Source organism: Diabrotica undecimpunctata, chromosome 7, assembly GCF_040954645.1.
Source record: "Diabrotica undecimpunctata isolate CICGRU chromosome 7, icDiaUnde3, whole genome shotgun sequence".
NCBI classification, from domain to species: Eukaryota; Metazoa; Arthropoda; class Insecta; order Coleoptera; family Chrysomelidae; genus Diabrotica; species Diabrotica undecimpunctata.
Genome location: NC_092809.1, coordinates 129,147,994 through 129,160,878, shown reverse-complemented (window position 1 = coordinate 129,160,878; position 12,885 = coordinate 129,147,994). Strand labels below are relative to the sequence as shown.

Below are 12,885 nucleotides of genomic sequence, written 5' to 3'. Positions count from 1 at the left end.
TTCTTAATTGTATGTACTATACGTCTCACGTCGTTTCATCTGATGTGTCATATGCTGGGATTCAGCTAGTTGTTTATTTTGTACTCAGTAAGAGGCTTTCTTTAAGTCAATAAATCAAAATTTGTCTTATAGTAAATCTATTATCATTCATAGTGCCATCTGATATCTCGTATGTAACTAACCATACGTTCATTAATAACGAAGATGCTGTGTAGTGCCCTTTTGGTAATCGTCTTGTTTGTTTTTCTATCTTAATATAATCGTTACATAATCGTTATCCTCTTCCCTTTCATTTAACGCATCACACGCTCCAATCGGACCAATAACAACGGAGATAGGATGTAATCCACATTTGGCAATGTCGCCATGTTTGTCCGTCATTGTACTAGTTACCGTCTTTCCTTTCCAACGAGACCTCATACGCAACGATCCGTTGAGCCGTTCTCGAGCTGTGCGATTTTGTTACCAATTTTCGTAGCGGTGACGGTCACAAAAATCTGTCGCGTATTCAATGCTTTTTCGCCATCCAAAAGTGCACAACGTCGCTAGAGAAGTTTTTACTTAAAAAATTAAAGAATTTCTATGGGCATACAACGATAAAAAAACAGGTGGAACGAATATGTTCGAACGAATTTTTTAAAGGTGATAATAAGCAAGCCTGAACAGAACATGACACAGGGTTAATAATAAAAACTGCTGAAATAATACATACAATAAATTTAGCAAAGCCACGGCACCTGACAAAATTGCTACTGAAATAATTAAACTAATATCAGAAGATCAAATAACTGTATTAGTAGACTTACATAACGCAATATATGATAGCAAAAAAATCTAATACACTTTAAATACAGGGTTGGCCAATCAAAAGAATCCACCCTGATATTTAAAATATTCATGGAATTTTCTGAAAATGCTAAAACAGATCGATTTTTATTCCAGATGGGAAATCTTTTAATTATATATGTCGATCGCTTATAAATCTTGCTTTTTAAACAACCCCATAGGAAGAAGTCCAGAGGAGATAAATCGGGGGATCTTGTTGGTCTTTCAATAAAACCTCTTTTCGATTATATCGGTCAAAATGGGATCAACTCTGTCATCTAATAATTGTAGATATGCTTCTTCTTTCAAATTTGCAAAAAGAATGTACGAACAATACGATTCCCAGAAATTCCTGCCCGTACGTTTAATTTCAATTACTGGTAGGTATGTGTTTCGTGGAAAACTCTAGGATTTTCATCAGCACAATAACCAGCAATTGTGTTGATTTACAGTATTATTTAGAAAAAAAAAACATTCATCCGAAAAACAAATCAAATAGAAAGTTTGGATTACTATTTATTTTCTCAGTAATAATCTCACAAAACCGTTGCCGTCTGCCCGGACCATCTTTTGTAGCGATGAAATTTGTAATGGTTCAATACTCTGCATTCTGTGAAAAATCAAATTATTGAGCTATTTTTTTAGTACTTGAAGTAGGTTCCAAATTAAAATGATCTAAAATTGCTACTTTTGCCGCTTTAGCCCCAACACATTTTTCACACTCACTCACATCAGCTACTGATTGCATTTCATGAACTTTTTAACTAGTTTTAATACGTATGAGTTGATGCGATTCAAAAATTTTGCTGTTTTCAAAACAACGTCAATAAAAAAAGGGAAGAACGATTGGAAAAATGTACATAAAAAATTGTCAGAGCATGAAATCTCCAGTAACGACATTAACGTCATTTTAATTTTTATAATACGATCTAAAATTACCAGACGCATTGATACTGAGCTGGAAAAACAAATGATAAATGAAAAAAAAACAAGTGGTATAAAAGGAAGATTTTTCTTCCTTTTATACCACTTATGATATGATAATGCGTTTATATAAGGGACTCCAGTCCAGAATAAAAACAATATATTTTTTCTGTCCATTTTATACCATGCGCAAATCATTCATTAAGTACATTTAATTGGAAACTAAATTTACATAGAAATGACTACCTTTTCCAGGAATTGTACGTATATTTTTAAAGTTCTAGACATAGGTGGAATGCGTTACAAAATTTTTGTAATGAATTAAAAAAAATATGAAGAAATTAAACATTGTTTACATCATTTTTTCTCAAACAAAGATCAAAAACCATTAACGAGGTCCGAAGCTGCTGGTTTACATAAAAATCTTGATACATTTGAGTATGCACTCTTACTTACAATATGGAAAAAGATTTAATACATGCTTTAAACAAGACCCTTCAACAAAAAGACGCATACCTAAATACAGCAGTTTTAATATATGATTCATTGAGAGATTTCATACAAACTGTTGAGATGATTTTGACAATTTGGAAAAAAATGCAAAAAAAGTTAAAGATATTGCATAAACTAATGATTAAAAAGGACAGAAAATAGGGAAACTATTTCATCATGAAATTTCAGAACATGAAATAAGATTCAGTGGCAAAGAACATTAAACACAATTCTGAGAATTTATTTAACCCTCCCAATAAGCAATGCAAGCGGTTTAAGATGACTCTCAGTAATGGCCAGAATAAAAATGTTTTTAATCCACATCAGGCCAACAAAAATTAAATAGTTCAAAATCGCATCAGCCAAATTGGCTATTAGCGAAACAATAGTAGCTAACAGTAATTTATATTATATTATTATTATTTATATTATATGTTCATTTAATATATTAATTGAAGATAAGAAACTTTTTAGGTTAGACATATTGTACTTTAGACCTAAAATATCACATACTTTGTTGGGTATATTGTCAGTGGCGCACCCAGGGGGGGTTTTGGGGGTTTAAACCCCCCACCCCCAGGACCCTATTCCGACAGTGTTACTCACACATTTTAAGGACTAAAAATGAAGGTAACATCATAAAAAAATTCGGTGACCAACCAAACCCCCCCCAGAGGCAAATTCTAGGTGCGCTACTGTATATTGTACATGCGCTTTGACGTTAATGCTGGTCATTTCTCTAATCATGTTTGACTGTTAATTTTTCTTTACAGTTGTCACATATTGATTCTTGTTTGTTGGAAAACACATAAAATTAATCGCGTATGACCCAACCGGAGTCGCGTTAATATTACCTGGTATCTTCGACTTGTTGGTAATGTGGGCCAGGGTTTTATCGATTTTTTACTATCGCGTAGCTTGGCCGATGACACTTTCCACTTTTCTTCCCACATATATCGCACTTTACGTTTGACCGCAGTTTTGACTCGTAAATGTTTCAGTACACTCCACACTATCACTAGTTGCAGCTTTTTTTGCAGCATTGTCTGCCTCTTCATTTCCTTGAATTCCAATATGGGATGGTATCCAGAAGAATATAATATTTTTCCATTCAGTTGAGCGGTATCAACTTCTTGTTTTATCTTGATGACCAAAGGATTAGTTGGATAGACATATTGGATTGACTGTATGGAACTTAAAGAATCTGAGGGCCGATTGTTCGAACGCTAGTCAAAACTTAATTGTAATAAAATATTTAATTAAAATGTACGTCACATTTTGAGGTTATGTTGACTGATTTATTTTATTTAATTTTATTATTTTACGGTTTAATTTAAAATAAACCATAATTAAACTCTTTCTGATGTTAATTTCATGTTTTTATCTACAAATCAATAATGATAATATTAAGCAATTTTTAATAATTTTGACAGCTGCTGTGACGTATTTGATTGTAATTTAATATTTGATTACAATCAAGTTGTGATTAGCGTTCGAACAATCGGTCCTGAGAGTATAATAAAATTGATATTATTGAATGCGATGGCAGCAAGGGTGGCCTGGTATAGAGCATATAGTTCAGCAGAGTAAATTGAGTCCTCTGAAGGGAGTTTGTATTTATTTGTCGATGTTGGGGTTATGACTGCAGCACCAGTACCTTCATTTGATTGAGATGCATCTGTGTATATATGCCTATAATCCTTGTAGTTGTGAAGCATATCATTGAATGCGGATTTGATTAACTGTGGGTTTGTTGAATGTTTGTCGGAAGAAATGAGGCGTTTTAGGCACGAGGGTTCTATATTATCTATGGCGGAATTGAGGACGATTGGGAGGGAAAGCATTCTGGGAACGTGTAGTTTAATTGAGTTCAGTAGCTTCTAATCCTTGCGTAGAAAGGTTTGGCTGTTCTTGGCTTATTTATGAAGAGATTTGGGAACTTTTCTGTAAACAGTTTTGAATAGTAGGGTTTTTTTAGTTAGACCTTAACCTAGACTTAAATAAAGTCTTCTGTCTTTTGAATGAATGAATGAATGAATAAGGTCACGCTTTAGCCATAGTTCGCCACTGCTCTCTACTACACTTTTACTAACATAAACCTTTACTATACTCTACTTATAATAAAGTCCTTTTTGATTCAGTATTCATCAACTTTTATTAAGTATGTCCCTTCAATCAAAGGTAACAGATTATTTATCATAAGTAACTCAGAACTGTTGAATATTATTGCCTTCAAAGCTAACTTATTTTATTTTGTTCTAGTTCTTCGGTTTCCTCGGCATGATAGCGTACGGAATCGACGCTTTCGTGAAGTTTAGGGCCATCCAAAGTGGCCAACTTGCTCAAGGAGAAAGAGTAGTCAGCCGGCAAACGACAACTGTAACTAGTCCAGCATATTAAATCTAATCATTTATTGTTGATCACCAATTTTCACAGTCTCACTAATCTTCAATACCTACACCTAACACCCACAAATTAGAGTAATACTCAAAGTGTAAGCAAGTAAGTCTCGGATTAATTTAACTTAGAGGTAACAAGGTGGGTATTTTTTTTTTATAGAATGGCAGGTTTATAATAATGCTACTTTTTTTGTTATTGTGTGTTAAAATACGAGAAAGTACATCTACAAAGTATCAAGAAAGCAATATTTACAATTTTCGATGATAAAGGAAATATCTTAATTTTTTCATTACCTTTTTAACCCATTCGGTGCAGACATCTGCTAATGTACCTGTGTGTCATGCGCACTAAGCTAAAAACACGAAAGTCCCGGCGTATAGGTTAAGTAATGTGAACAACTTGATTGTAATATCAGTCTTTTCTGTTTGTATCTGCATCTTCAATAAATTATTTTTACTTTCCAACTATTTAATTATTTGTACTGTGAAGTTCCTCTTCCAATTATTTTACTGTATCTTAAATTATAATAACTCTTTAGATTGATTCTTTAGAGGCTATATATTTCTTTTTATTACTCTTTGTGATTTTCTGATCATGTCAATATTTATGCATATCTAAGTTTCTTTTAGTTATATTAGTTCAAGGGTGTGTGTTTTTATTTTTTACTATATATGTTACAAAAATTACTAAAGCAAGCTGCAGCAAACTTGGTTACTATTTTTTGTTTAGAAATCTGAAATGATGTATATACTGCACATTCCCGTAACTGATACACTGATTTTAATTTCCTTTTTAGTTTCTTAAACCTTTTTATATATTTTTGATCCCAATTTGAAGAATTTTGCTGATTATTTACAAATCACTTGTCCACTTAAACAACATGTTTAAGCTAACTCTTTGCACTTTCTAGATGTACTTTACGGTATTTTACATGTTAAATCTTGATAAAAGCTTATGATAAAGTTTTTATTTTAATTTTAAGTTGAAATCGAAAGCTCCATAAATTATTGTACAGACTAAACTGGTGTTATGTTTGAAAAACGATTACTTCAACAAAAATCTTGCAAAATATCATTTACTTTATTATATTCTAGTAGTTATGACAAGCTAAAAGCTGGTCTGTTATAATTTTTTATATCGAGTTTTACTTATATTGCTAGTAAATGAAGAGAAATGAAGGATTAAAGTACAAAATTAAACAAATATATGTACAAAATCGTAAGCTAAATGTAGAAGTACTTCAAATGGTAAACTTTTTAAAATTCTTGTTATTTGGAAAGTATATAATGAACACTCTACGATTGTTGCATCTTGTACTGCTAATAGAGCAGGTAAAAGTTACTTATCAGTACCAAAAATTGATTTTAAGTGAGAAAACCAAGAAGCCAACGTGATCGATGAAAACACAACTACCTAATTAACATTGTTAAATATTTAGGATATGTCATGGGATTTGACAAGTGAGAAATAACACTGTGTTTCTAAAAGACAAACTGGAAAAATCATGTGTATCTAAAACAGCCTAAACCAATGAAACATGAAAAAATTTGTCCTGTGTATAATAAATTGGGATCTGGATTTGTGCTGAACGGGCACAGAAAACGTTCTTTTACCTGCAAAAATAGAGCGACAATCTTGTTCATGACATTGTGTACTTTAATTCTGCTTTTCTCAAAATATCGAGAGGCATTCTCAAAAAAGATTGCATTTTTGTTGATTTACAAATGTTTTTAGATAATCTGTATATTTTTTTGCATATTATATGTTGTATAATGATTACTGAAAGTACCAATAGTGGCTTATATATTCAAGAACACGTTAATAAATAAATCTTTTACGACCCTAATGTACCTTATGTAAGTGCTATGTACATTTAGCAGATAACATAATTTTTTATACAAGTAGTTTAAATTTTATCGTCAAATTTAAAACGGTTTAAGACTGGACAGATTGTCAACTGTAGATTTTGTACTATATTTAAAAAAGAAGTTATTTGGTATATGTATATATCGGTTACAACAAATTTTATTATGAGTTTGTGTAGTGGAATAGCTCAAATCACTTAAAAAAATGAACACAGTACTAGTATACTTATTATCTACATTATAATCATTTATGCTACCGCCCTAGATGAACTTGGACTTTCTTATCTTATTTCTCCATTCAGTCCGATTCCTAAAGGTTCATGTCAATTTTAGACACTGATCTTCCTTTTTCAAGGTCGACTCAATGGCCCAGTGCGCTGGGAGCTTCACATCGAAGTGAGTCGTTTATTCGTCAGTTCATTAGTGAGTCACACGCTAGTCAGAGAATAATTTAAACGTCGCTATATGCAAAGGTACTTCTTTCATTCGCGTCGACCGAAAATATTTGGATATTAAAAAATCATTCACTGAAGAACAAACTTGGATGCCTTCACTTCTTTTATCATTTGAACCAAGTATACTTTCACATTTAAATTGGAATGATACCTATGCGAGAGCATTTAACATAATATAAGATAAAGTAGGAGAAATATACAAGTGATTGGGTTATTACCACGCATGCCTCAAGTATAAGCACTTGTTATATAATTTATTGTTGATATATTCTAAATGTTTACTGTTAAGGATCACTGTATTGATGTTTATAATGAGGATAAAGCACTTTATAAAAGTATTTTGTATTTTAAAGAATAAACTTTATTAATAAATTCTGACATCATGTGAAAAATACTTTAATGCAATTATATAAAACAAGTTGAAGTCACTGTGCATGTTGACTGCATTTATACTTTGTATATTTGTGTATATACTTTTATGTATATTTTTATATGTATATAATTACTTTTTAAGTATAACGCATTTTCAATTAAAACTGAAGTTTGTCGATACAGGATCTCACTTAGATATCCTGCTATCTTTACCTTGGAATTGTTGTCGAATAGGTTGAAGGACGTTTATTGTAAGTGTCGACCTCACATGTCTTACTAGGATTTCACATGAGAGTAACAATAATGCCGTTACTTGAATTAAAAACTGTTTATTCGTCTTATCTTTAGAATAATAATCTAATTTACAATTAATCACAAGTTTTTACAAAAAAAAAACATACATGTTCAACGGATTATTAATTTTGCAATACAGAAATATTTTGCAATATTGATAATCACGTAACGTTTTGCTGTTTTGCAATAGTTCGTCTACTTTAACGATAATTTAAAAGAAATACCTAATTAAGTAGAGTTATTATTACATGTAGGAGATTTTATAAGCATGTCATGTCACTTCAATCGACACGCTATGTCAAATAACAGGCCTCTTAATTTTCACAAACATAAAATGGTCCTTCGAGCGGGATATATTTCAGCTATCCGGCTCGAAGGACCATATTAATCAGACCAGAGAAAGGTTACCCAGTTAATTGTAAAATTATTTGCATTGTAAGCTGACTATAATATCTTGGTGAGAGCGTTTACACTTATCTTCAAAAAAGAAAAAGAAAGTATGATTCCAGGAATTAAAATTTAAAAAGTTGCAGTTTTAGATTTAATTTGGGTAATAGTATGTGTTGCCCAGCCAATGGGGAACAACATTCATTACAAACTTCAGTCTCGTTTTATTTTTTACTTAATTAAGTTCTTAATAGAACATAAGATGTGAATAATACACATTTTCTCCTCAAACATTTCTTTTATCTGGTAATAACCTTCACTTGTTAGTGATCCATCATTCCGTGTAGTAGTAACAACTAACAACACCTATCCTTATGACAAGTGAGGGAATTAATTTTAACCATATTAACTCTATTTAGATGATTTTTGCTCTTAAACCACACTGTATGAAAGTTTTAACAATATTCCATCGTTAAATTAGTTGTTTTCACATGGTGCAGAATTTTCATAACTAATATCATATGTACTGCTTTCTGGATTATATTTATTTTTGGTATAAATATGAAGGTTATTAATTACTAAAGGCCAGTAATATATTTTTGTTAATATCAAATTGGTTTGTATATACTATTATTTTATTATACAATTAGAACCGCCTAGATTAGAAAAATTAAATTTTAAGTATAGTTCAGAAGCCAAGTCTAGTTTGTTTGTTTGTAAAAAACGCTAAATTGAAAGTAGGTTTCATTTTACGATAACCAATATATATATTTTAAACAAAAAATATATTTTATGCCATGACAACTTTGAAAGCTCTAGAACACAATATTTTCCAAGTATCTAAAAAATTGCTTAAAACAAATTTCACATTTAACGGTTTATTGCAATATATCTGCTCTGTGGTAACGTAGATAATATTGAATAAAAAAAAAATAGTTCGTTTTGGTTTGTGCCGTTTGTCTGTGTCCTTCGGAGGATTTACTAGTATTTAGAAAACTGCTCGAAACAAATTTCACTATTTCATATTGCAATATATCTACACTGAGGTAATGTAGATGATATTGGATCAAAATAGAATATAAAAAAATATTTCCTCTTGGTTTGTACCGTTTTGTCTGTTTTCGTCCGTCCGCGGATTTACAAGTATTTAAAAAACTGCTTAAAACAAATTTCACACTTTTATTGCAATATATCTGCGATGTGGTAATGTAGATGGTATTGGATAAAAATAAAATATGAAAAAAATGTCATATTTTAGTATAAATAAAATTAAAATTATGAAAGAAAAAGTCCGTCCGCGGATTTACAAGTATTTAAAAAACTGCTCGAAGCAAATTTCACACTTTCATTGCAATATATCTGCGATGTGGTAATGTAGATGGTATTGGATAAAAATAAAATATGAAAAAATGTCATATTTTATTATAAATAAAATTAAAATTATGAAAAAAAGTCCGTCCGTGGATTTACAAGTATTTAAAAAACTGCTCGAAGTAAATTTCACACTTTCATTGCAATATATCTGCGATGTGGTAATGTATATGGTATTGGATAAAAATAAAATATGAAAAAAATGTCATATTTTATTATAAATATAATTAAAATTATGAAAAAAAATCCGTCCGCGGATTTACAAGTATTTAAAAAACTTCTCGAAGCAAATTTCACACTTTCATTGCAATATATCTGCTATGTGGTAATGTAGATGGTATTGGATAAAAATAAAATATGAAAAAAATGTCATATTTTATTATAAATAAAATTATGAAAAAAGTCCGTCCGCGGATTTACAAGTATTTAAAAAACTGCTCGAAGCAAATTTCACACTTTCATTGCAATATATCTGCGATGTGGTAATGTAGATGGTATTGGATAAAAATAAAATTATGAAAGAAAAAGTCCGTCCGCGGATTTACAAGTATTTAAAAAACTGCTTGAAGCAAATTTCACACTTTCATTGCAATATATCTGCGATGTGGTAATGTAGATGGTATTGGATAAAAATAAAATATGAAAAACATGTCATATTTTATTATAAATAAAATTAAAATTATGAAAGAACAAGTCCGTCCGCGGATTTACAAGTATTTAAAAAACTGCTTGAAACAACTTTCATACTTAAGGTTTCATTGCAATATATCTACACTGTGGTAACAGTAGGTTATATTGAACCAAAATAAAATATTACAAAAAATTTATTCCGTTTGTGTGTGGATTAGTGTAGTCCAAACTGCAACAGATAGATAAAAACTAATGGCGGAAGTTGTCCCCCGTCTTACGATTTGCCGGTTTGCACGATTGGTATATGGTGGCAAAATGTTAATCATATTTTTCTGTCTATATACCGTTTCCCAAAGTTACTTTTCATCCATCAACGTGTTTGAAAAGTTCAATTTGTAAAAAAATTTCACATTTGTAAGGTTTTTCCCCATTGAATACGATTATTGATTCTGTTCTCCAGCGTGAACCATATGGAGAACATTTGTAAGGTTTTTCTTCATTGAATATGAATATTGAATCGTGAATCGTTAGAAACACGTTTTACATTTAAAAGGTTTTTCTCCAGTTCAACTATTAGTCAACTTTTGTTAAAGTTCAATTTGTAATAAATTTCACATTTTTAAGGTTTTTCTCCATTAAATATGAGTAGTGATTCGATTCTCCAACATAAATCGTTTTTAGCACATTTTAAATGCTTTCTTGATTATGAATATTGATTCGAATCTCCAGTGTGAATCGTTGAATCAAGTTTTACATTTAAAAGGTTTTTCTCCAATCCAACCATTGGTCAACTTTTGTTAAAGTTCAACGTGTAACAAATTTCACATTTATAAGGTTTTTCTCCATTGAATATGAATATTGATTATATTCTCCAGCATGAACCGTTGGGAGAACATTTTAAATGTTTTTCTTGATCATGAATAGTGATTATAATCTCCAGTGTGAATCGTTGAAACACTTTTTATATTTAATCCAGTCCAACCATTGGTAACTTTTGTTAAAGTTCAGTGTGGAACAAATTTCACATTTGTAAGGTTTTTCTCCATTGAATATGAATATTGATTATTTCTCTAGCATGAACCGTTTGGAGAACATTTTAAATGTTTTTCTTGAACATGAATAGTGATTATAATTTCCAGTGTGAATCGTTGAAACACGTTTTACATTTAAAAGGTTTTTCTCAAGTCCAATCATTCGTAACTTTTGTTAAAGTTGAATCTGTAACAAATTTCATATTTGTAAGGTTTTTCTCCATTGAATATGAATATTGATTATATTGTCCAGCATGAACCCTTGGGAGAACATTTTAAATGCTTTTCTTGAATATGAACAGTGATTATAATCTCCAGTGTGAATTGTTGAAACACGGTTTACATTTAAAACGTTTTTCTCCAGTCCAACCATTGGTAACTTTTGTTAAAGTTCAATTTGTAACAAATTTCACATTTGTAAGGTTTTTCTCCATTGAATATGAATATTGATTATATTCTCCAGCATGAACCGTTCGGAGAACATTTTAAATGCTTTTCTTGAATATGAACAGTGATTATAATCTCCAGCGTAAATCGTTGAAACACGGTTTACATTTAAAAGGTTTTTCTCCAGTCCAACCATTGGTAACTTTTGTTAAAGTTCAGTGTGTAACAAATTTCACATTTGTAAGGTTTTTCTCCATTGAATATGAATATTGATTATATTCTCCAGCATGAACCGTTGGGAGAACATGTTAAATGTTTTTCTTGAACATGAATAGTGATTATAATCTCCAGTGTAAATCGTTGAAACACGTTTTACATTTAAAACGTTTTTCTCCAGTCCAACCATTGGTAACTTTTGTTAAAGTTCAATTTGTAATAAATTTCACATTTGTAAGGTTTTTCTCCATTAAATATGAGTAGTGATTCTATTCTCCAACATGAATCGTTTGGAGCACATTTTAAATGCTTTTCTTGAATATGAATATTTATTCTAATCTCCACTGCGAATCGTTTGAACCACGTGGAACACCTTTAAGGTTTTTCTCCAGTGTGTAACTTTTTATTATATATCGAGGGTAAAACTTGTCCTAATAATAGAACATGATTTCTCAGCAGTATTGTTGCTGTGATTGTTTTATCCTCGCGTAATAGCTTTGCGACATATAATTTTTATACGAAATTTCTTAAACAAAAATTATTTTTACGTTTTATTTCGTATACTTATGTTAAGCAAAGGCTTAAGTTAAGTGATAAGACTTGCCAACAGTTTTTGTTATCTACTGTTAGCATTAAGTTGAGTTTACTTATGAGATACGAATTTTTATTTTGTACTAATATACGATTAGAAGAAACGTACAAAAATCATTTAGATTAGCTTCTCCTACTAGTTAAGGTGCGTAGGTGTAGCAGGTGTTTTGTGATCGTACACACTCATTGCCTTTGACCGCATCTGCTGTAGGAGCAGATAAAACACCAAGAGGAAATAATTCCATACCACGGATAAAACACCATTAAGTCGTTGTAATATCAGTATTAAATTTTATTTAGAATATAGAATTTTCTATATTAGAAAAAACTTGCTACACATTTGGATACACACTTGATTCCCTTGGATGAAATAGCTCTAATATCATACTTGTTGACATATCTACTTTCATTTAGCGTTTTGTATATGGAATTATAAAATGGTTTGCAGTACTTATTACTAAGACAGGCTAGGAGAACTAGATAATATATTTTGGGAACTTTTGATGGGTAGTTCTTATAAAACCATTTATTTTTAGTGTTATAACTTTTTAACCAATACAAATACCCTTACAAGTTTTTATTATTACGGTATTTTTGATCGTATTATATTGGCAACTTTATTTTAACAATACAGATTTTCCTACA

General features: G+C 30.6%; 2 protein-coding genes across 3 annotated transcripts in view; one reads left to right on the top strand and one right to left on the bottom strand.

The window, feature by feature from the left end:
• LOC140445807 (CKLF-like MARVEL transmembrane domain-containing protein 4) overlaps positions 1 to 12,597 on the top strand; it is a 58,026-nt gene extending 45,429 nt beyond the window's left edge. The window contains exons 4-5 of one of the 2 annotated variants that reach the window (XR_011951444.1): positions 4,504 to 10,503; positions 11,469 to 12,597. Coding sequence is in view for 1 of the 2 variants with exons in the window: in XM_072538160.1 (XP_072394261.1) it covers positions 4,504 to 4,641 (138 nt within the window). In the remaining variant the exon portion in view is untranslated. Of the gene's footprint in view, positions 1 to 4,503 lie in introns of both variants that reach the window. The other variant, XM_072538160.1, reaches the window with a different exon arrangement.
• The window catches only part of EMC4 (ER membrane protein complex subunit 4), a 359,992-nt gene that overhangs the window by 52,192 nt on the left and 294,915 nt on the right, over positions 1 to 12,885 (bottom strand). The window lies entirely within an intron of this gene.